Source organism: Oryx dammah, unplaced genomic scaffold (genome assembly GCF_014754425.2).
Source record: "Oryx dammah isolate SB20612 unplaced genomic scaffold, SCBI_Odam_1.1 HiC_scaffold_18, whole genome shotgun sequence".
Taxonomy (NCBI): Eukaryota; Metazoa; Chordata; class Mammalia; order Artiodactyla; family Bovidae; genus Oryx; species Oryx dammah.
In genome coordinates this window covers 61766046-61789171 of record NW_024070202.1, presented here as the reverse complement: position 1 = coordinate 61789171, position 23126 = coordinate 61766046, and the positions used below count along the sequence as shown (strand labels likewise).

At 35.3% G+C, this 23126-nt stretch overlaps 1 protein-coding gene across 3 annotated transcripts in view; it reads right to left on the bottom strand.

Moving 5' to 3' along the window:
- Positions 1-23126, bottom strand: part of HERPUD2 (HERPUD family member 2) — a 36915-nt gene that overhangs the window by 7099 nt on the left and 6690 nt on the right. For 2 of the 3 annotated variants that reach the window (XM_040260202.1, XM_040260201.1), the window contains one exon: positions 6285-6439. In XM_040260202.1, the coding sequence (XP_040116136.1) occupies positions 6285-6439 (155 nt within the window). Of the gene's footprint in view, positions 1-6284; positions 6440-8911; positions 9026-12330; positions 12409-23126 lie in introns of all 3 variants that reach the window. The other variant, XM_040260200.1, reaches the window with a different exon arrangement.

The following is a 23126-nucleotide window of genomic DNA, read 5'->3' as shown; positions in this document are numbered from 1 at the left end:
AATCTCTGAATACTGATCCAATCAAAACCATCTTAAAAAGACATTTGGGACAATCAGGGAAAATGGAACACAAATTGAGTAATAAATGATATTAAAGAATTTTTAATTCTGTTGCATGTTCTAATGGTATTGTGATTCTTATAGTCCATATCTGTTACAGATACACAGTATTTACAGGTGAAGAGATATGACGTCTAGGATTACTTTAAAAATACTCCAGCCCAAGAGAAAAAAAAAAAGAGGAACAAGGGAAAGGTTGGAGAGCTGTTGTCTATTAACTGTTGCTGAAGCCGGATGTTAGGTAAGATCCTTATAGTAGAGATTCATTAGTATGCTTTTAAAGTTAAGAATGATAAAGGAAAGGAGATGAACTGGAAACAATCAGAAACAAATTCTTTCAAAGAAAACCTGCATGGAATTCTCACTTTATTTCCACAAGAGCCTTTTCAAGACTCTCCACACTACTTTGTTCTCCTTTGCTGAACTTCCCTTAAAATCAGCCCCAATGTTACCAGCCATGAAGCTCCGCCACCTTCTGCAAGCACACAGGCACTCCTCCTCCAGGTTCCGGCAAAACTTTGTCAAACCCATAGAAGCACATCAGTGAATGGCAATTTATTTGCCAATCTGACCTACTTCCATTGAGGGCAACTACATAATTCATTTTCCTCTCTTCAGTGCCCAGCTACGGCAAATTCTAAGTAAACTTTTCCTGAAGAAAGCCACATGATCCTTATATGACAAATTTGCTTATTCAGTCAGATTGCTTCAAATCTGACCAATAGATCTGACTAGAGAAAAGTTTTAAATGGGAGAGTAGAGGGGAGAGAACCACCATTATAAATGAAATCAAAATATAAATGATAACAGAAAAATATACTGAAACAAATGATAAAATATTCACTTCAACAAGACAGTTAACAGACTTTCCAGTCAGATGTGGATTTGAATTCTAATCCTGATACTGACTACTGAAGTAAGGCAGGTTATGTACCTTTTAGCCTCCTTCTCCTCGTTCATAAATTGGGAGAGAACAGTACCTCGGGCACAGAGTTGGTATAAAGTTCAATGAAATAAAGCAAGTATAAGTGCTTAAAACAATGCCAAGCTTGTGCTAAGTAATAATTAATACTAAATAATAATTAATACTCAATCGTATCAATTAGTAATATTCTTTTACATAAAGAACTGTCACCAATGAACTTTTTAAAATACCAACATGCCAACAAATAAGCACTTCACAAAACAGAATAAAAGGAATGTCTCTTTATCGCGTCTAAATTAAAACAAGGACATTTCCAACTTACTGCACTGGGAAGTATGAATTTGTAATGGTATGGTGAATCAGGCTCTTAACAACGGTTACTGAAAGATAAACTGTAAGTTTTCTTTTTATGGCTGAATAGTATTTCACTGTGTATAAATGTACCGCAAGTTCTTCACCCACTTTCTACCTAGGGACACTTGGGTTGCTTCCTTATTATGGTTATTATAAATAATGCTGCAGTGAACATGTGGGTACATCTGTCTCTTCAAATTAAATATTTTCATTTTCTTCAGATACTTAGAACTGGGCCTGATGGATCACATGGTAGTTCTGTTACTAATTTTTTTAGGAAACTCCGTAATGTTTTCCATAGTGGATGCACCAATTTACATTGCCAACAACAGTACCCATGGGTTCCCTTTTCTCCACAATCCTGACCAACACTTATTATTTGTTGTCTTTTTAATAACAGCCATTCTGACAAGTGTGAGGTAGTGTCTCACTGTGCTTTTGACCTGCACTGGTCTGATGATTAGTGATGTTGAGCATCTTTTCATATAACTGCTGGCCATCTGTGTGCCTTCTTGAAAGAAAGTCTGTTCAGGTCCTCTGCCCATTTTTAAACTGGATTATTTGGTTTTCTGCTATTGTATAAGTTCTTTATATATTTTGTATATAACCCCTTATCAGGCATATGATTTGTAAATACTTTACCCTATTCAGTGGGTTGCCTTTTCATTTTGTTTATGATTTCCTTTACTGTGCAAAAGCTTTTTAGTCTTTAGTTTTGCTTTCGTTGTCAAGTCTAAAAAATCATCACCAAGTCCAGTGTCAATGAGTTTTATTTTGTTCTAGGATTTTAATGGTTTCAAGCCTTATATTCAAATCAAATTCATTTTGAGTTAACTTTTTCTTTTTTGGCCATGCTGTGTGGCTTGCAGGATCTTAGTTTCCTAGTCAGGGACTGAACCTGCACCCTCAGCAGTGAAAGTACCTAGTCCTAACCACTGGACTGCCAGGGAATTCCTATTTTGAGTTAATTTTATGCAGGATATAAAACAGTAGTCTAGCTTAATTTTGCTGCAGTTTTTGCACACCATAGACTGAAGAGACTGTCCTTTCCTCATTGTGCAGTCTTGCTTCTTGTCATAATTTAGTTGATTATGTATGGATGGATTTATTTCTGGGTTCTCTATTCTGTTCCCCTAGTCCATTTTTATGCCAATACCATGTTGTTTTAATTACTATCACTCCATAGTATAGTTTGAAATCACGGAGTGTGATGCCTTTAGCTTTGTTCTTCTTTCTCAAGATTGCTATGACTATTTAGGATCTTGTGGTTCTCTACAAATTTTAGGATTGTTCACTTTTGTGAAAAATATTTGGAATTTTGATAGAGACTGACTGAATCTATAGATTGCTTTGAGTAGTATGGACATTTTAACAACATTAATTCTTCTAACTCATGAGCATGGAATATCTGTTCATTTATTTGTGTCTTCAGTTTCTTTCATCATTATCTCACAGTTTTCAGTGCATAGGCCTTTCAGGTCCTTAGCTAAATGGATTGCTAATACAAACTTTAAATGTTGTAGATCTATATTTGATCTGGAAATATGTCCAGACTACATTCTGCTTTTTTAAAAGGTTTATAAAATAAATAGTATGATGTTTCTATTTTAAAAGTATACTTAGAAAAGTATTTAGAAGGAAAGTACAAAAATGTTAGTAATAGTTATCTCTGGGTGGTGGTTTGTTAGCAGTTTTTGCTATTAAAAAATCAGATAACAGAAGAGTACAATGAGTAGGTTTTCAGTTTTATTAATTATAAAACAAGGCTGCTACTATTTCAGGCAGGGAAATTAAGTGTACCTAACAGTGGGCAATTTTTTATGAACCAGTCAGCAATTTTTAGAGTTAAATAAACATGACAGCATAACACATTGAGTCCAAAACAGTCGAGATTTATAAATGTGACATTAGAGATGGACAGCCAATGTGATGCACATGTACCGTCTGGTCTTCTCATTGTTTCCTCAAGAGCTTAATGGGCAAATAATCACCTGCATTAGGATTTCTTGAAAAGTTAGGTTCCCCGTACGCTGTTAAGTTGGCAGAGTCCTAAACACTACCTCAAACCTAGTGATTCAAAAACTCAGGGAACAGTGATCAGAATTTAGCCATTTTAAAGACTGACAGTACTAACCTACATGGTGGAAACCATATGTGACTAGCTAAATATAAGCTGTGCTGGAGTCTAAAAATGATGTAGAGAGATTTTATTTTGTTGGTGAATTCTTCAAATTACTAAATTACTGCTCTTGCACATGTAAGGCAAGGCTATATTAAATAAAATTTTACTTAAAGACAGATGTAAAGTCTTCTTTAGTAAAAGATTACAACTATAAGATTAGGTTAAATCACATTCATTGTTAAGCCGAATAACCTACTTATTGAACTTTCACTTAAATCACAAAGTGCTCTTTCCAAATACAGATTTATTTTCCAGCACCTGGTACTGGCATTCATTCAGATGTTTCAGTGTGTCAGACTCACAAATGCCTATAAATATGTTTGCTGAATGAACATACAGCATTCATTTATAAGTATGAATGAATTTATAAATAATTGCTAACATATCACTTAACTCTTTACATACAAGAAATCTTAATCCACACAGAAATTCTGTACAATAAGTACTATTATCTCCAGATCATGAGCAAACTGAAGCAAAGAAGAGAAGAGACTTGCCCAAGCTAGTCAGTGGACAGGGCTAGGATTCAAACCAAGGTAGGCTGACTCCTGAATCTGTACATCCATTAAGCTATACTGCCCTCCTGATTTAAAACTAAACATTATTTAAGGATTTTACCTCTTTTCATCTTAATACTCATTTTTAGCAAAATAAACACTATTTTAGATTTTTCTAATCTGTTTTATATATTTCTAAGAGCTAAATGCCTTTGCTCCAAAGTCTGTTGATTTTCTCAACAGACTAGTTTAAAGAAATTATTAATCTGTTTCCAAGATATCCATGGTCTTATTCTGAAAACATGTGACTTCATATACTTTATTACAGAGTATATATTCACTGTGTAGGTACTTAATGCTAGTGAACTGTGCACTTTAAAAATGCTTTAAAAGGTTTATTGTATGCATATTTTACATTAATTTAATAAATTGAGAGTTAAAATATATATATTAATATATTCACTGTAAATATGAGAGTTAAAAATATTATTGTGCAGACATAACTATTGTCAACATATCATTATATATTCTTCAAGATTTATTATATCTATTCTCACTTTCCACACTACCAACATATTTGGTAAAATATTAGTAATAGCACTCTGTATAAATTGAGAGGAACTTAGCTGTTTTATTTTGCAAAAAAGACAGAAAAGGAATCACTGTCATAAGACAAACTATTTTAAGCCACTATTCTACCATGTAAATCGTGACAATACTTTTTTACAAATAACGAAGTTCCAGTTTGTAATAATCATTTTCTGAAAACAAAAACAGTTTCAGGAGATGCTTTATAAAAGTCTACAATCAGCCTTACTAAACACTTATTTTTAAAACAAAAACTCAAGAATATGAGACAAATGAGTCTTTTTAATATTTTTCTATATACTCAGCTTTGTTTTTCTACATTAAGAATTGAATTAAGTTTATAAAATTCTAAGTAAAAAGCAGCCATATGCTATTACATCCTCTTTGGCATAACAGTGGCTATTCCTTGGTTGCATCGCTTACTACCATTTTGGGGGGGTCCTAGCCATTTGCTTATTTCCAGCCTCACCATCATAGATCTGGAGCACTGTCACACACACCACAGCACAATATGCAACGCAAAACAACTATCAGTAACTATTATTCCTGTTTCCTTTACTTCGAAAGTACTCCAGTTTCAGACATGACCCAGATTTAAACTGTATTCCCCAAGATCCTCCTCTCTGAGCTGTCCACAGCTGCTGTGGCTGTTGGCTGCATTACCCCTGGAACTGCCTAACCCAAGAGACCTATTGTAATGGCTAAATATAAGGTAGCCATAGCAAGCTTCTTGGGTAAACTCCTCTTAAGAAAGTCACTCAATAACTTGCAATGGTTAGCATATCTTCATAATAAATCACCGTAATACTTATCACAATACTCTGTCTTAGTTGTTACCAAGCCTGGCTGATTATAAACACCAGTAGGACTTTTAAAAAACTGGTCTCTGTACTTTTCCAAGAACACTCTTATTCACCCATCTGTTCTCCAGAAGACTAATTTGAGTCAATCGATAGTGAGACTGGGGTTTCCCTGATGGCTTAGTGGTTACGAATCCGCCTGCCAATACCCAAGATGTAGGAGACGCGGGTTCAATCCCTGGATAAGGAAGATACCCTGGAGGAGGAAATGGGAGCCTACTTCAGTATTCGTGCCTGTAAAATCCATGGACAGAAGAGCCTTGCGGACTATAGTCCTTAGGGTCACAAAGTTGGACACGACTGAGCACTCGAGCATGACATAGTAAGATTGAGTAAAAACAAAATTTTTAGTTACCTAGATCCTTGCTATTCAAACTATGGTCAAAGCATCAGAAGCATCAGCATCACAGCGGAGCTCACTGGGAATACATAATCTCGGGCCCTGTTAGACCAACTGAATCAGAACCTGCATCTTAACATCTCCAGGTGATTAGCACAAACATTAAAGACTGAAAGGTACTGCCCCAGACAATTCTAATGTACAACCAGCTTTCAAAAGCACTGCTCCATGGAGTTCGGTGGCAGTCCAGTGCTCTCACTGCAGAGGGCCCAGGTTCAGTCCTTGGTCAGGGAACTAAAATCCCACAAACCACACAGGACAGCCCCCCAAAAACTGCTACACCTAACCCTCTAATTCACAAAACATATAATCAGGTATATGAATAAATTTCAAATGTACTTTGATTAGTGAAAGGGGCTACCATGAAAGTCTGGAGTCACAGATTTTAAAGAGGACCAAAGCTATCAGTTTCACTCACCCTTGCATTACATATGGGACCTGATGACTCTGTGCTGGGTCAGTTTGTGCTTGTGGAAGGGTTCGTTGCCTCAATCCTTCTGAGGAAGAACTGGTAGCTAAAGTCAAGGTTTCTTGACTGGATGATGGAGTTGATGATCCTGACTGATCTGAACTCTACAAACAAAAATGTAATTATTTTTTTCAAGGAGATTTAATCCATTATAATCACAATATTATAGGCAGATTACTAAAAATGTATCTGTGAAATCCCTCTGCAAAGAGTGAATTCTAGAAATTTACTGATTTGACTTGTGTGCCCAGCATAACAGGTATATTTATTTATTTATATATATAGGTATAAATAATTTAATTCTCATGAGACTAAAGAGTTTAGAAGATCAAAATCCATTAATTATACAATAATAGTCCATTTCTCAACTATAAAAGGCTGACTAGTAATTATATACCAAAAATAGCATACAAAATTTGTGAAAATTAACACATGCAAAGCTCTTTTCATGACGCCTAACACATAAGAAGTGTTCAATAATGGTACTAATAACTGTATCACTTAAACAGTTAATATGTACCAGCTACTGTGTAACATGCCATTAGTCATATACTGGTTTTAAATACTGAAGAGCGTGCTAGAATTTGGTGTTATCTCTGACATTAACAGGGAACATAACCTTACAATTCACTTAACCCCTAAGTCACAGCTTTCCTATAAGAAATGAGATTGAACTAGATTTTCAAGATTCCTTTCAGTCCTAAAATCCTATTAGTTTAAAGATACTAACAACAAATACTGTTCTTTTTTTAACAAAATAAACAAGATACCAAACAGAATTTTTAAATTCTCATGCATTAACGGTGTCAGAAACTTACAGATTCAACAACTTCAATCAACATAACCCCTTGAAGACCACCTCAATTTGTTGCTGTTTGAAAATAGTTTGTCAAGTGTTTTATGTAAATTTAAAACACAATTACAGTTTATATAAATTACCTACTTTAAAAAACTGGATACAAGATAATTTCAGCATCCTTCCAAGTTTGTTAAAATCACATTACTGGTACTGCCTTCCTATTTACAGCTTGTCTTTTTACATGTCTACCTTCGTTAGTCCTGCCACGTGAAAGGTCCTAAGGACCTTTGAAAAATTAACAAAAGCTTTAAAATGTTATTCCATACCAAACAGACACCAAATATCTTACTAGGGAGGCTGATTATTAGGCACACAACTTGGAAAGGCTTCTTTTTTGGCAAGATTTCGTATTAAATGGATCATCAAAATATGGTAGTCACTAAAAAAAATTAATAGAAGAAAGGCCTAGCCATTTGGCAGCACACCCTAATTTCTCTAGAACTAATTATTTCTGACCTTATTATATAACTTTCATGAACAAATTTTTAAGACATTATCAAGTCCCACTGAAATTTATCAGCCATAAAAAAATTAAGAGGAATTCAATTTCATTCTCCTTTGATACTTCTTAGATTTTTTATAACACACCTCTGAAAAACTGAATATATATTATAAAGAAATGAAATCATGGCCGAGGAACCACTAGAAAAGGGAAAAGAAAGTTCTCTGTCAGCAGAAACTGGAGCAACACAACTGTTCAAAGACTATAAACAGAATTCTATTCCAGTACCAGGGTTTTGTCCCTTCTTATGCAAGGTAGGAAACATAGAAAGACCCTTAGGTTTATCGACAAAACAAATTTCAGTTTAGTGAAAGCTGAATTCCCATGACTAGTACTAGAAAATACTTACCATTGAGGCTATGCTAATTAAAGAGAGCAACTACAAGATCTAGCTTCTTAAAGAAGCAAACAATCAGTCTCTCATTATCACCCCTGCCATTCATCCCCTCATCAAAATTTTGGCTAGATTCCTGACAAGAAGGAAAGTACACTTAGCAATACAAAAGATCCCTACCCAGGAAGCTTGAAACAAGCTTCCCACTCAACCAGTCCTTTTCTTTCACCTCCAAAAGTGTCACATAAAGCTTTTACAAAAGGAAACCAAAAATAATTTAATATAAAAGAATTTGAACAGTATAAAAAATGTCTAAGTTGAAAAGTTCAACTAGGTTTTTAAATTTCCAAAACAATTTTAGGAAGATGGAAAAATAAGGAGGGAAAAATGAATACTCAAGTCTGAAAGAACTGGGTACATCAAGTAATTATTCCTCCCATAGTCGGAATATATACTCAAATCCAGTCATTTTAAAAAACAATTACTGAACAAGCAATCTTCTTCAAGAAGATTTAGCAAACTTGAAGTTTAAATAATTTAATCTACCTTGATTAAATATAATATATAAAATACCTTAAAGAGTTTATATTATATAACCATATCATAATTTTGTCTTTTCAGTATTACAGTAATTAAACCCCTGAAAATTGGCTCTATTACTGACCTGCCATATAGCAAATTATAACTCATGGGGCACAGGCTTCAAGGGATTACACTGTGTACTGGATCTCTAAAAATGAAGTTTAAATGATTAACTTAAGCTGTTCACAACACAGTCTCACCACCCACAAGATCCAGTTGTTCTGTTTTCCACTTAGTTTTTAGAGGCAAGAAGGGATAATCAGAAAACTTCAGCATTTACTCTGCCCAAAACAACTCACAGAATTGCTGTTGGATGCCAGTGCTTCGTGACTTTCTCTATTGGTGCTGGATTTTGGAGAACTGGGAGGAGTCCGAGAAGTACATACTAGATGAACCATATGATACTCATCTTGCTAAAATTAAAGAAAATTACATTTAAAGGGTAGTACTGGAAAGTACACAGCTCAAAAATGTCAGTAGCTAAGCAGAAATACTGAACTCAAAACTTAAGTTTCTTCCTACCACAGCCGTTTTACTAGTAATAAATTGTCACCTGCCCATAAATTGGGACCCTTCTGAATATTTCTTCCATGCTTAGAAAACAGTCTCAATACTCAGGAACTACTATATGAAAAAAATTATTATTTTGTATACCAAGCAAACACTGCTATAAAGTTGTGTCAATGCAACCTATTATTTCAGTATAAAAACACTACACACATTAATATCAGCACTGTGACAGTCACATTGAAGCTTAGGCCTGCAAACTTTGAATAGTAAATGTTTTCATTATTTGAAAACTTACAGTGATAAGGAAACTCAAATAACCTCACTATTATCTCATCTGTCTGAATTTTAGCAATAGTATTTTATTTTTTAAGTCAAAAACTGGTTTTACCTCTTAACACTTATACACAGATATAGAGCATATATTTGAACTATAATCTGTAAATATTCCAAATGTGTCTCCATAAATCTACAACTATGAGTGAAGGAAAATACTCTAAAAATAATTAACTGGCATTTTAGCTTAATGATTTCATGAGTATATTTATCATAGGCATAAAGCAAGTAAACAAGATAGAGTAAGGAGACGCAGAGAAGAACAAAGGATGACAATTTTAAAAAAGAAAAAATCAGAAAATGACTTTTTAAGGGGGGGGGGGCCCCGCGGCAGGAAATAAAGAAAAGATGCCCAGTTGTGAGAAAGAGAAACAAAGCTCTAGGAATTCACCATCTTCCATAAACAAGAACTATGCTTAATTCTGAGGTGAATCCAAGAAAGGGCAGGAGTCAGTCCCTCCCCCAAAGAGACTCACAGTGTTGTTAAAAGAACAGACTAGGGCCTCCCTGGTGGCTCTGTGGTAAACAAGCTGCCCACCAATGCAGGAGACCCAGGTTTGATCCCTGATCCGGGAAAATCCCACACAGAGCAACTAAGCCCAGGCACCGCAACTACTGAGCCCGTGCTCTAGAGCCCAAGGGCTGCATTTACTGAAGCCCGCGCCATAGAGCCTGTGCTTGGCAACAAGACAAGTCACCACAGAGAGAAGCCCGCACACTGCAACTAGACAGTAGCTCTCACTCTCCACAACTGGAGAAAAGTTGGCACAGCAATGAAGACCCAGCAGCCAAAAACAAATAAATAAAAAAAAATTTTTTTTAAAGAACAGACTAGCACATTAGAGCGCAATCAGAGAAATATATAAATCAGTCTTTTGCACAAAACTGAGATGCATGAACTGTAACCGTTTATGGGTTTAGAGGAAGAAGTTAATAGGAGTTAGAATACTAAAGAAAGGCATTCCCAGAAATAGCATTACATGAGGTACACCAAGCAAAGCAGGTAGAAAGGATGCCTGATTTACAATGTCCCCTTAGCTTGGGAATACAGAACAGTAAAAAAAGCATCCAAGGGTAAGATGTTCATCCTTAGAAACCTAGTTTCAAAGGTCATATTAACCACAATTACCTCATAGTATTTATTCACCTTTGGGAAATGTTTCTATAAAACATTTTATAACTAAACAGGTAAAGTTAATGACAGCATTTAACTGAAAGTAGTAAAGGGTTATACAGTTCAATGATCTGTTCAAACTGTAAACATACTGTTTGAAATGTTCTATGATAAGGGGCACAACAGTCCTTTGACTGAAGCTGGGTGGTTTTTGTTTGTTGTTGTTATTGTTTTCGAGGGGGGTGGGGGGGCGTGGTTGGCCATGGAGAGGCACATGTGGGATCTCAGTTCCCTGATCAGGGATTGAACCCGAGCCCCTTGCAGTGATAGCACAGGGTCTTAACCATTGGACCACCACGGAAATCCCAAAGCATTTTAAGTATTCTGGTAGGAAATGATTTCTGGCAGCAAAATCCTTTTTAGAAGTATGCATGTTCAGACTCTGGGTATCCTTGGGTTAAAATAATAAATCTATATTTCAAAGAGCATATAGTGAAAAAAGTTTTTAAGGATAAAACCAGGAAAGAAAATGAAGAGGTGGAACACAGAGGATTTGGGGGGTAGTAAATATTCTGTACAATATTATAAGGTGGATACCTGTCATTATACATTTATTAAAGCCTACAGAAAGTACAATACCAAGAGTGAACCCTAATGTAAACGATGGGTTTGGGGTGATGATATCAATGCAGGCTTCAACTCTAACTACTGTAGCACTCTAATGTAGACTGATGTGAAATGCTGTTAGTGCGAGTAGCTGTGTATGTGTGGAGGCAGAAGTTATATGGGTAATCTTTATACCTTCCACTCAATTTTGTTATGAACCTAAAACTACTCTAAAAAATAAAGTCTATTAAGAAAAGAAAGAGGGGACGATATATGCTACAAAAACCAGTATTTTTGAGAGAGAGAGGGAGAAGTAGGGAGAGAGAGACAGTGAGAGATGTTATTAAACCACTTTGGCAACCTGAAACTACATGATTAAAATGAAAATGACAGCAGGAAGTCAACTAGCAAAACTAAAATGTCAACTATCTAAACAGAAGGAATACATCAGTGTAAGGTTTTTTAAAATTTCCCACAGGTGATCATAAACATACACAAGAGCATAAAGAGATTAGGGATATCCAGAAAACACTGAGTTAAGTCAAAAATCTAAAGTGAAACCTAACAGCTATATATTCAATTCTGCTACATTCACAAGCAAAAAGAATCTCAAATGCAGAAAAATTCTAAAAGTATAAATTCCACAAATAAACATGAGCTAAAAGCTGCCATTAAAGTAACTAGTATTCTATCAAAAAATTATATTAAAATATATTTAACTCTGAGTACCAGGATTCAAAGTTTGCTGATGGACCAAGTGGGCTTCCTTCTGTAATATTTGATGTCCCCAAATTAAACTCCAAACCCAAGTTAACTTGTATTAAAATGTCATGTAGTTTCATCAAAAACGGATTTAAGAGAGGGGACTGTTACCAGTCTACTTGAGCACTCTACTCCTGCGTTAATGATAAGTGAATATGGCTTTCTTCCACAAGATAACAAATCCCTGAACACAAATATGTAATGCTATTTCAGATTTAGCTATCAGATGGATATATAAAACTGTTAACTAATCAGAATCACCCATTATGCTACCTAAAAGGGTTGATTTTAAGTGTCTAAGAACTAAATTGGTTGGATATCAAAAGAAAGTTCAGAACATATTTCTTCTGGCACTCTGAGTAACTGGTATTGAATAGTGGTGGAAAAGCTTACTTTTCTGAGAATGTCTTTCAGCTGCAGATGATCGGGAAGCAGTCTGCCCGAATACACCAATCTCTGATCCTTCGTCAACTAAGAAATGGGATAAAAAAAAAAATTCAACTTTTTCTAATTATACAAATTGAAAGTTGGGAATAAGATGCCTTACTATGGGTAAAGTAAAATTCCCTTTCGGCACAAATAAGCAGAAAACTGACATAATTTAAGAATTTGGTTTTTCCAAATTCCATTTAAGACATTAAAAGTTCAGCAAATGGTAACATATCTACTGTAGATATAATAAAATATGGATAATTCCCAAATTATCTTTAAAATGGGGAAAATAGGTAAATTGGAAGTTGGTCTTTCAGCCATAATGCAATGCATGTGTGACTGTCATTAAAAACCTTCAAGACTATTAGTGAGAAGGTGGCTGGCTTTCTATTAACAGTCAACAATGGGATAAAATTCCAAGGTCACCAGTGTTATTTTGCATTATTTTGTCAGTATTTTTAATCAAAAGTATACATAAAATTTATTTTCTACTTTAGTAACATCATGCAGGGTAATTTATCAGTTTTAAATTCAAAAGCGATTTGGATATAGTTTACAGTTTTAGATAACTATTCTAGTTTTATTATTCTTGCCATTCTCATGAATACTTTGTACATTTTTCAAAAACACGAGACTAAAGAAAAACAAGCTCAAGTGCATGGAGATCCAAGTGCCATCTCCATATACAACCCAAAATATAAAATAAATTCTGGTTATCTCTGCCTTATTTTGTACTTCTAATAAATCTGCTAAGTGCTCACACTACAAGCATTAGGTATTTAAAATAAAAACATTTATGTACAGTCCCCATAAGACCTCCTATTTCCTCATGGAGAAACAGGCAAGCATTCCTTGAATTCTACTAAAACAAATATTGGCTATATTGACAATTACTAAACATGCCAAATCCAAGCAATAATTATAACAAATTTTCAAACAGTCTATATATGCAACATGGCTACTAAAAAAGGGTCTTACATTAAAATTAACCACAGTAAAAAGAGCCATTCTGTAGTTAAGATCTGTGGTTCACAGGTTCTTAGGTACCAAAGATCAAGAGAATGGTACAGTTGTCCTTCCAACCTACTTAGCTTTTTGGCATAATTTAATTTCCCCAGAAGTATTTTTGAGTGCACCATTCCGAAAATGCACAAATTCTTATATATAAACAACCAAATACAACACAGGATTTTTTTTGAAAAACTACATATCACAAGTCTTGAAACTTTAATCAATACATATGAACACTGAGTGGGGCACAACAGTAAATTATATAACATGAGTTAAACGCTAAGCGATAAAGACTGATTTAAGCCCTGATTTAAGCCATCACAAACTATCAGTTCAAACATTTAATAGATACTCCTATGTCATATCATTTGATACATAAAATATCAGTCTTTTCTTACGATTTTACTTTACTATTAAAATTCTCAAATACACACAAAGTGGAGAGAATAAAATGAAGCCCCTTACCATCTTTAGAATTCCCAAATATCCAGCTCCAACAATTATCAACATTTTGCTCTTCTTGTTTCATTTATCCACCCCCATTTCATTCTTGGCAAGGAAAAGAGTTTTAAAGCAAACACCCCATATCATTTCTTTTCACATGTCAAAAAATAGCATGTATCTGTAGCAGTTGTTTTTGCAACTAACCACAATATTACCACCTTCAATAAAATAAACATTAATTGCTTAGTAAGTAATATCCAGTACAGTTCAACTTTCCCCACTTGCTCAAAAATGTCTTTTTAGGGATGTGTGCTGTGCTGTGCTGTGCCGAGTCATTCAGTCGTGTCCAACTCTGTGACCTCATGGACTGCAGCCCCTGTCAGGCTCCTCTCTCCATGGGGATTCTCCAGGCAAGAATACTGGAGTGGGTTGCCATGCCCTTCTCCAGGGGGTCACCCCAACCCAGGGATCGACCTAGGTCTTCCACATTGCAGGCAGATTCTTTACTGTCCAATGGTTTGTCTAAATCAGAATCAAGCAAGGTTCACACATGGAATTGGGTTGTTATGTCTCTTTTAATCTTTTAACAGCTTCCACTTCTTTCAAAATTTTCCCTAGCTACTTGTTGAAGAAAACATGTTGCAGTCTGGATGTAAGTGACTGTGTCCTTCTGGTGTGGTATAGTTTGTCCTGTAGTCTTCTATAAACGCAGTTAGATCTGGAGGGTTGATGAACTTCAGGTTCTTTTTTGTTTGACAAGAGAACTTCTTGTTGTATCACATCATTATTAGCACATGTAGACAGGGTGACCTACTTTTAGTCATGTTAAGATCGATCAGTGTGTTTAAATATTGTCAGCCTGATTCATCCCCTATGAAGTCTGCCATCAATCATTCACCTTTTTAATAACTTAGATCAAACTGCCTAGATCCATTATTTCATTAGGGGTAGAAAATAATTTTGATCTCTGTAGTCTGTAAGAGCTTCCTTGCTTTCGGGCACATAAGGTTCACCTTCCACGTTTCTTTTGCCAGGCCTGGAAACAGCCACAGTTCCAGGGGCTTTGATTCCTTTTAATAGGAAATGGCATCTAAAGACAAAATCTGGGGCCTAAGGGTACTTACAGTCACTTGCTATTATTTCTAAGATTCTTCAAGAGAGATACAAAATATGTATTTTTTGCAAAGGAGAAACTTAAACCCTGAGTGAACATTCATTTTTCTGATTTTAATTGAATAGTATAAGGTTTTATTTTATTTACACATCTGTCACCCTTAAAATCTTTTTTACTAATGATATTAACAAAATTATGCCATTAGCAAAGGTACTTACGTGCTTTATCCTACTATGTATAATCTCAATAATTCTGGATGAGGTTTAAGATTTCTTGTCACTTTTTCAGTCCTTAGATCTATCCTACTAGAGATATGTAGTCAAAATAGTGTTTCAAAATTACTTGTAATTTTGTTAATATCCTGACATTGTTAAACTGTTTAGGAATTTTTTTTCTATTTAATTTTTAGGAATTTTTTTTCTATTTAATTTTTAAAATTATATATAACATACACAGAAATAAAGGAAAAATTACAGAACAAGGTACAAAGAGGTTTAGCTTCTGTCCCCTACCCTCTTCCTCTGTAATTCTGAATTACCCTTCCATGGTTTTTTAACAACATAACAAATGTGGATATAAGCACACTTATGTTTCCCTTCTTTTGTTTTCTCACTTATTTTACCCTGGCAATTACTCCTTAGCAGTATAAAGATGTCTTCCCCACTCTTTTTGAATGCTCCATTACACAGAAATACTAAAGTTTACAACATAGATATTTGAATGTTTCTAGGTTTTTGTTACATACTCATAGTGTCCTTTCATACTATTCATTTCTCTACATCCCCTACCATATCCTGCAACATAGAGCTCCCTGGTGACCTTGATAAAAGCAATCTTGGTGGAACAGTAGGGTAAAAACTTAACTGGGATGTATTTAAGAGAAAAGGAGAGGAGTATAATTACAAATAGTGAATATTAACAATTTATAAGGAGTTGTGCACTAAAGATGGAAAGGGAATAAAAGTAATAGCTGGAAGGGAAGTGAAGTCAAAAGAGGGTCTTGTTTTACTGTTTTGTGTTTTTTTTTTTTTTTAAGGAAAGAGAAATTACATGTTTGTATGCCAATAGAAATAATCCATCCTCAGGAAAGTGATGATGCAGGAGAGAAAAACAGAAAATTTCCAGAGCAATGTTCTTGAGTAACTCATAAGGGGTAAAATCTTGTGTGAAGGAGTTGAACTTAGAGAAGAATATGGCAGACAGGCGAAGAAATGTTAAGAAACTTGTACACAATCCCACTACCACCACTCTTTGCCTCAGCTTTCTTATTTAAATAATGAGGGCAATAATAGTACCTATTTCACAAGGCTGAATTTTCACAATAAAAATGCACACAAACCTCTAACAACAGAGCAGAACACTTAGAAAACATTCAATGAGCATTTGATACTAATCTCTAACAACTGCTTCTCTGACATCATGCAGTTTCATGAGGATCTAATGAGAGATTTTGTGACAGTATTGATAAGCTGTATGACCAGTAGCAGACTACCTTTGTTCATTATGTATAAGAACATGATTAGGATACTGCTAAATAGGTTTAAAGTTGCAATAACTATCAATTTAATGAATAAAAAAGCAAGCCCTATTCCATATTTGAAGAGCTTTCAAGAATCAGCTTAAAAAGACATTTATAAATAACAAAAAGAAAACTTTTAATTCATTTCACCTTCTCTACATAGAAAAATATTTGAAAATAGTTTTTAAAAAAAAAGTCAAGAAGTCCATGTGCAAAGCATAAATTACTTACCTTCAGATTTTTAGTGAAAGGATGTACTAAGTGGATGGGATGAAAGAGGTATTTATCAACTACTTCAAAATGTAAGAAAACTATATATTAGCTGTTTTCTACATAGGTAATCATCATTTTACTATTAAACTGTAGCAGTAATGGAATTATTCATGTACTTTATCACAAGGATCATTTTTAAACAAGATGGGACATAAAAGTATGCTAGAATACTCAATATTTTGGACTACTGACATGTATATATATAAATTATGTACAGTGGCAATCCAACTTAGTTTACTCTTATAATTATCTAGTAGATAGATTTAAAACAATTTTTTCACAGAAACAATACAGACCACTATCAGTCAGCAACCTCATAGACTCCAGAAACCCATGCTTGAGAAACTTAGCCATACAAATTAAAGACATTTAGGAAGATCACTTAGTTTAGAATATAGGTACTAAAATCTCATTAGAGTCAGCTATAAAGTAATCATTTAGTTATCTATAATGATAATTCTTATGTGAAATTAAAAACTCCAAATTAAAGATTGTGAGAACTCCTAGTCCTAAAACTATGAGTCCCAGTTTCAGAAATACATACAAATACTCATCAAACTTCCGAACCTAACAGCACATAATCTATTTAACCCAAAATATACTGACTGAACTAGCACTCCTAGAAGCTCAGAGACTGATAATCCCTTATCGCCAAGTCCTGTTTTTTTAAAGCCTATACCCACGGGCTTCCCTGGTGGCTCAGACGGTAAAAACATCTGCCTGCAATGCTGGAGACCCAGGTTCAATCCCCGGGTCAGGAAGATCTCCTGGAGAAGGAAATGGCGACCCACTCCAGTATTCTTGCCTGGAAAATCCCATGGATGGAGGAGCCTGGCAGGCTACAGTCCATGGGGTCACAGAGTCCGACACAACTGAGCGACTTCACTTTCTTTCTTTCATACCCACTGAACAGAAAGGCTGGATAATGGCCAAGCAAGTCCCTCAGCAGGATGAGGAATAGCATGGCCAAAAGTGCCTAGCAAAAGCTTCTGACATTTGAAAGGAGAAAAGACCATGGCTTTCACCATTTGTACCTCTGGAAGAGCAATCAAAGTTTAGAAAGTCCATTAAGAGGCATTTGTACATTTCATTCATATCACTGGTCACTGTCCCTCCAGAGTCCTTTGCTAAATTTTCCATCCAATTCTAAAAGTTAAGAAAGCTTCTTCAGCTGAGATGCAAATTTGCTTCTCTATCCAAGGCCTCTCTCCCTCTCAAACCCAAATCTATATACCCAACCATTTATTAGACATCTAACACCTTCAGATATCTTTATGAGTTTTTTGTTGTTGTTGTTTGTTTTTTGCCTTTGGCCACACCAGGCAGCACATGGGATCTTAGTTCTAGGACCAGGGATCAGATTCATGCCCCCTGCAGTAGATATGCAGAATCTTAACCACTGGACCACAAGTGAAGTCCCCACCTTCAGATATCTTAGTAAGCAACTCAAAGTCAAAACATCTACAACAGTTCTCAGTTCCCAAATCTCCAGATCTTTCCCCTTACTTGTTCCCTATTTCTTAAACAACTTGCCACCAGATGTTTAAGCCAAAACTCTGGGCATTATCCTCAATTTTTCTCTCACCTTGTCTAACATATCTAACCATCAGCAAATCTCACGGACTCTATCTCCAGAAGCCCCTCTCAGTTCATTTCTTTCCATTTCCATTGTCATTACTCTAAACTGCTACCTCTTGCCGGAACTTCTGTAATATTAATAAATAGCATCTTTAATTGGTCTTCACACACTCTGGTCTACAGTCAGTAAACAGAGTGATCTTTTAAAAACGTGAATCATTCCTGTCACTCTCTAGTAGATCCCTACCAGTCTGGATTTAATTCTAATTCCTTACCATAACCAGATGGTCCCAGCAGATCTGCCTTCTATCTCTCCCACATCCTCTGATTTTATTCTTTCCTCCTCTCTCATTAGCCAAATGGGCAATCACTTTGATCTCCAAATATGCTAAGCTCGTTACCAACTCAGACACCATACCTGTAGTATTCTCTCCCAGCTCTTGCAGACTTAAACTCTTTCTTAATCATCTTTTGGGTCTTAGCTTTAAAATGACCTTCTCAGAGAGGCCTTACCTGATTTACAAACTTGAAGAAGAGTATTCTCTTTTACACACCCAGTTTGTTTTCTTCATAACACAAACCATAATCTGTAATTATGTGCACGAATTTATTTCCCTAAGTGGGATATGACTGTCAGGAACAAAAGAGGGTCCATGTCTGTCTAGCTCATCCCTTTGCTCCTGTACCTAGCCATGTGTCTTGCAGAGGAGATGCTAAATGCCACTCTATTAAATGAAGTGTTATGAAGTCCAAAAGCGTTTACATAGACTTGGAAGACATAACTTATTTGAAATTCATTGTATCAGTTATTTTACATGTAATCATTAAGAATGAAAATGAAGTGTTTAGTTAGTACTCAGTCTACTAGCTTAAAATACTGGTGCTAAATTCATCCGGTTCATTTCTGTAAATGGTACTGATATTAGCATATTATTATCAAGGAACAATCATGTGTTGGTGTCTTAGTATTAACTTTTCTCTAAATAAATAGTCTATTTCAAATAAACTTTTATCTTTCCACAGCAAGGGACCATCAATTTTCAAAAAGTACAATATAACAAAATTGCATTATACCCCACCCAAAAAACACATAAAGCAAAAACAAGTATGGATGAAAACGTGAAGAAAGTAGAACCCTTTTACATTACTGCTGCTGCTAAGTCTAGTGGGAAAATAAAATGGCATGGCCTCTTAAAAAGCTTGGCAGTTCCTCAGAAAGCTACCATATGACTCAGTATACATCCAATCCATTCCTAGGTATATACCAAAGAGAAGTGAAAACACACATCCCCACAAAAGCCTGTAAGAGAATATGCACAGCAGAAAAAAGTAGAAACAACTCAAATGCCTATCAACTAATGAATGGACAAACAAAATGTGACATCTATTCATACATACAATGGAATATTATTTGATCATAAAAAGTAAGGAAGAACTCAGACATGTTATAACATGAGTGAATCATGTAAACATGCTAAATGTAAGAGTAAGACATAAAAGATCATATATATCACAGTTCCATTTATGTGAAATTTTCAGAATAGGTGAATACATAGAGACAAAAAGTAGATTAGTGGTTACCAAGGACTGAGGAAACAGAGAACGAGGGGTGATGGCTAGTGAGCATGGGCTGATGAAAATGTTCTGGACATCAGAACACCAGACAGTGGTGATGCCTGTACAACTTTCTGAAGTATTAAAACCACTGACTTGTACGTGTGAAAGGGTAAATTTTATAGTATGTGAATTATAGCTCAGTTTTTAAAACTGTTGCTTTAAATGGAATATTCAAATGCCTTCAGATAATCAGAAGTAAAAGGAAGAAGAATTATTTAATTTTACTGTGGTTGAAAATAGATTAAGTTTTCAGATGCATAAATTAAATAAGACTTGAAATTTTCTCCACTAAAAAAAATACGGAAAAAATTCAGTTTAAATATCAGTAATTTAATTTAAATATCTGGAAAATCAGTGCTTAGACACGGTAACAAACCACACAACCATCAACTGAATATTCAATTGGTTGGATTATAAGCTACAGTATTAGGAAAAGAACGGATTTTGAGATCTCAATTCAAACTCAGTTTAACTTGTAAAAGTGACACAATTTTATTTATCCAGACCTACTAATAACAGTATTTTTTACTTTGATTAAAAATTCATTTCTGTATTAGTTAGGGTAAGTAATGCTAACTGCTATAACAAACCTCAAGATCTCAGTAGCTCAGCACAATAGAAGTTCATTTTTCTCTCAATTAAAGAATTCAGAAGACTCAGGATTGATAAATTTAAAACAAAGTACTAATGATATTGTCAATTAAAAATTTCTTCTGTTAGGATAACTGTCTACACAGAGTAACATATAAATACACTTGACTATTTCTGTTAACAGCACCACAATTCTTCCTTCTGCTCACACCCTACATCCAACAGTCAGCAAATCCTATCAGGAATACTATTAATAGTGCTTCCCAGGTGGCTCTACTGGTAAAGAACCTGCCTGCCAATGCAGGTTAGACATAAGAGACACAGGTTCTATCCCTGAGTTGGGAAGATCCCCTGGAAGACAGCACAGCAACCCACTCCAGTATTCTTGCCTGGAGAATTCCATGGACAGAGGAGCCTGGCAGGCTGAAGTCCTTAGGGTCACACAGAGTTGGACACAACTGAAGTGACTTAGTACAACATACAATTAATACTCTCATCATCTCCACTGCTCCACCCTAGATGAAGCCTGGTGATATATGGCAGAGCAGAGGCAGCTAAATTACCAAGCTGGCAACATCCTGTTGGCACTCTGAGTAGCCCAGAGACAGAACTATACCACTCCAAATAAGCAGCTGCTTAATCAGCTGGCCCCAAAACGTAGCTACCTACTTAACAGAGATGGCTAAAAACCAAGGTGAGTAAAGTTCATCTGCTAGTATAATATACAAAAATAAATCCTAAACTGGGAAAAGATGTTTTCTTTCTAAAAGGTTTATATATATTTTATCTGAAGTATCTGACTTTTTAATGTTTAACTACATAGCAAAATGAAATACTATGTATCCCTAATGCATTTAAAATATTCACAAGAGTCTACCATGAGTTTACTAAGAGAACAACACTTTTTTATTTCTGGCAAGTCATGTTGCTTGCTTGCTCATCAGTCACTAGGTCATGTCTGACTCTTTGCAACCCTATGGCCTATAGCCCGCCAGGCTTTTCTGTCCATGAGATTTTCCAGACAAGAATAATGGAGTGCGTTGACATTTACTTCTCCAGGGGATCTTCCCAACCCAGGAATCAAACCTGTGTCTCCTGCATTCACAGGCAGATTCTTTACCACTGAGCCACTTGGGAAGCCCAGAAAGTCATGTAGTTGGTATCAAAAGATTAGATTTTTTATGTGAAGGACTCAATGGGTCTCTCATGATTATGTATGGCTTAAAAAAAATCATGTCCTTAGTATATCCAACTTCAACATAACCAAACAGCTCAGTAAATGCAACAGTCAACTTACATGTTGGTTCAAACAACTACAGTCCAATTTCTTTGAAAATAGTTAACTATTAACATTTCAGTACTTACATATAATTCAGCTACAAATGTCAAACATCCTTAAAGAGCTAGTTCCCAGGAAGTGCACAAAATATCATTTTCTATGGGAAATGAATTCTGTGAATTTGTACTGAAATGTATCTCCCTCTTATTTCCACTAGATCCACCCAATCTAACACTTCAGGAAATTGAGAGAGACTGTAAATGGAAGCACAGCTTAACCAAACTGCCTCTACCTCTTATCCTCTTACAACGACAGTAAACAAAAAAAGCTCACAGAGCTTAAACAATAATTTCCTCTAGAACTCCAAAGGGACATTCTGTGCTTAGCTGTTTCTACTCACAGGCCAAATTAGGTATACATACAACAGAGATGCCAGAATGTATGACTGTTGTGGTTCATACAAACAAGCAGGAATGTGAAACGATAGGCAAAGCTATGTACTTTGAAGTCTTAATATATTATATTCCCATACCTTCTTTATAATTTATCAAAATCACAAAAATAACCACAGTCTAAACTGATACATTAGAACAGTATTAAAACTATGTTACCCATTCACCTGTAGTCTTTAGATGATAAACCATCTGAACATACACGTCTTTTTACAGTTTACTTACTTCTTTTTAATTTGCGAGTATATAACTGATAGAGCCAAGCCCTAAATGCCTTTCTTCATGTTATTATATATAACCACATATGTTTAAGATCTGAGGCTTGCAAGTCAGACCAGACCAACCTAAATACAAATTCTGATTCTACTTAAAGTTCTATGACCTTGGGCAAAAAAAAAAATAACCAAGTCTCAGCTTCCTCATCTAGAACAGATAGCTGATAATAAAACTTACAGCATAACCTATGAGGAATAAATGTGATAAATATATAAAATGCTTAGTAGAATGACTGGTATACACAACATCTGGCAACATCCTGTTGGCACTCTGAGTAGCCCAGAGACAGAACTATACCACTCCAAATAAGCAGCTGCTTAATCAGCTGGCCCCAAAATGTAGCTACCTACTTAACAGAGATGGCTAAAAACCAAGGTGAGTAAAGTTCATCTGCTTAGTAACAACCACTTAGTAAATGTCAGTTTAAAATCAGAGCACCAAATATGACAGTTAAGTAAAAGCATTCAAGACCATCAAATCTGTATTTATTATGTATGGGAATTCCATGGCAGTCCAGTGGTTAGGACTCCATGCTGTCACTGCTGAGGGCCAGTTTCAATTCCTGATCAAAGACCTAAAATCCCACAACCAACAAAGCGCTGC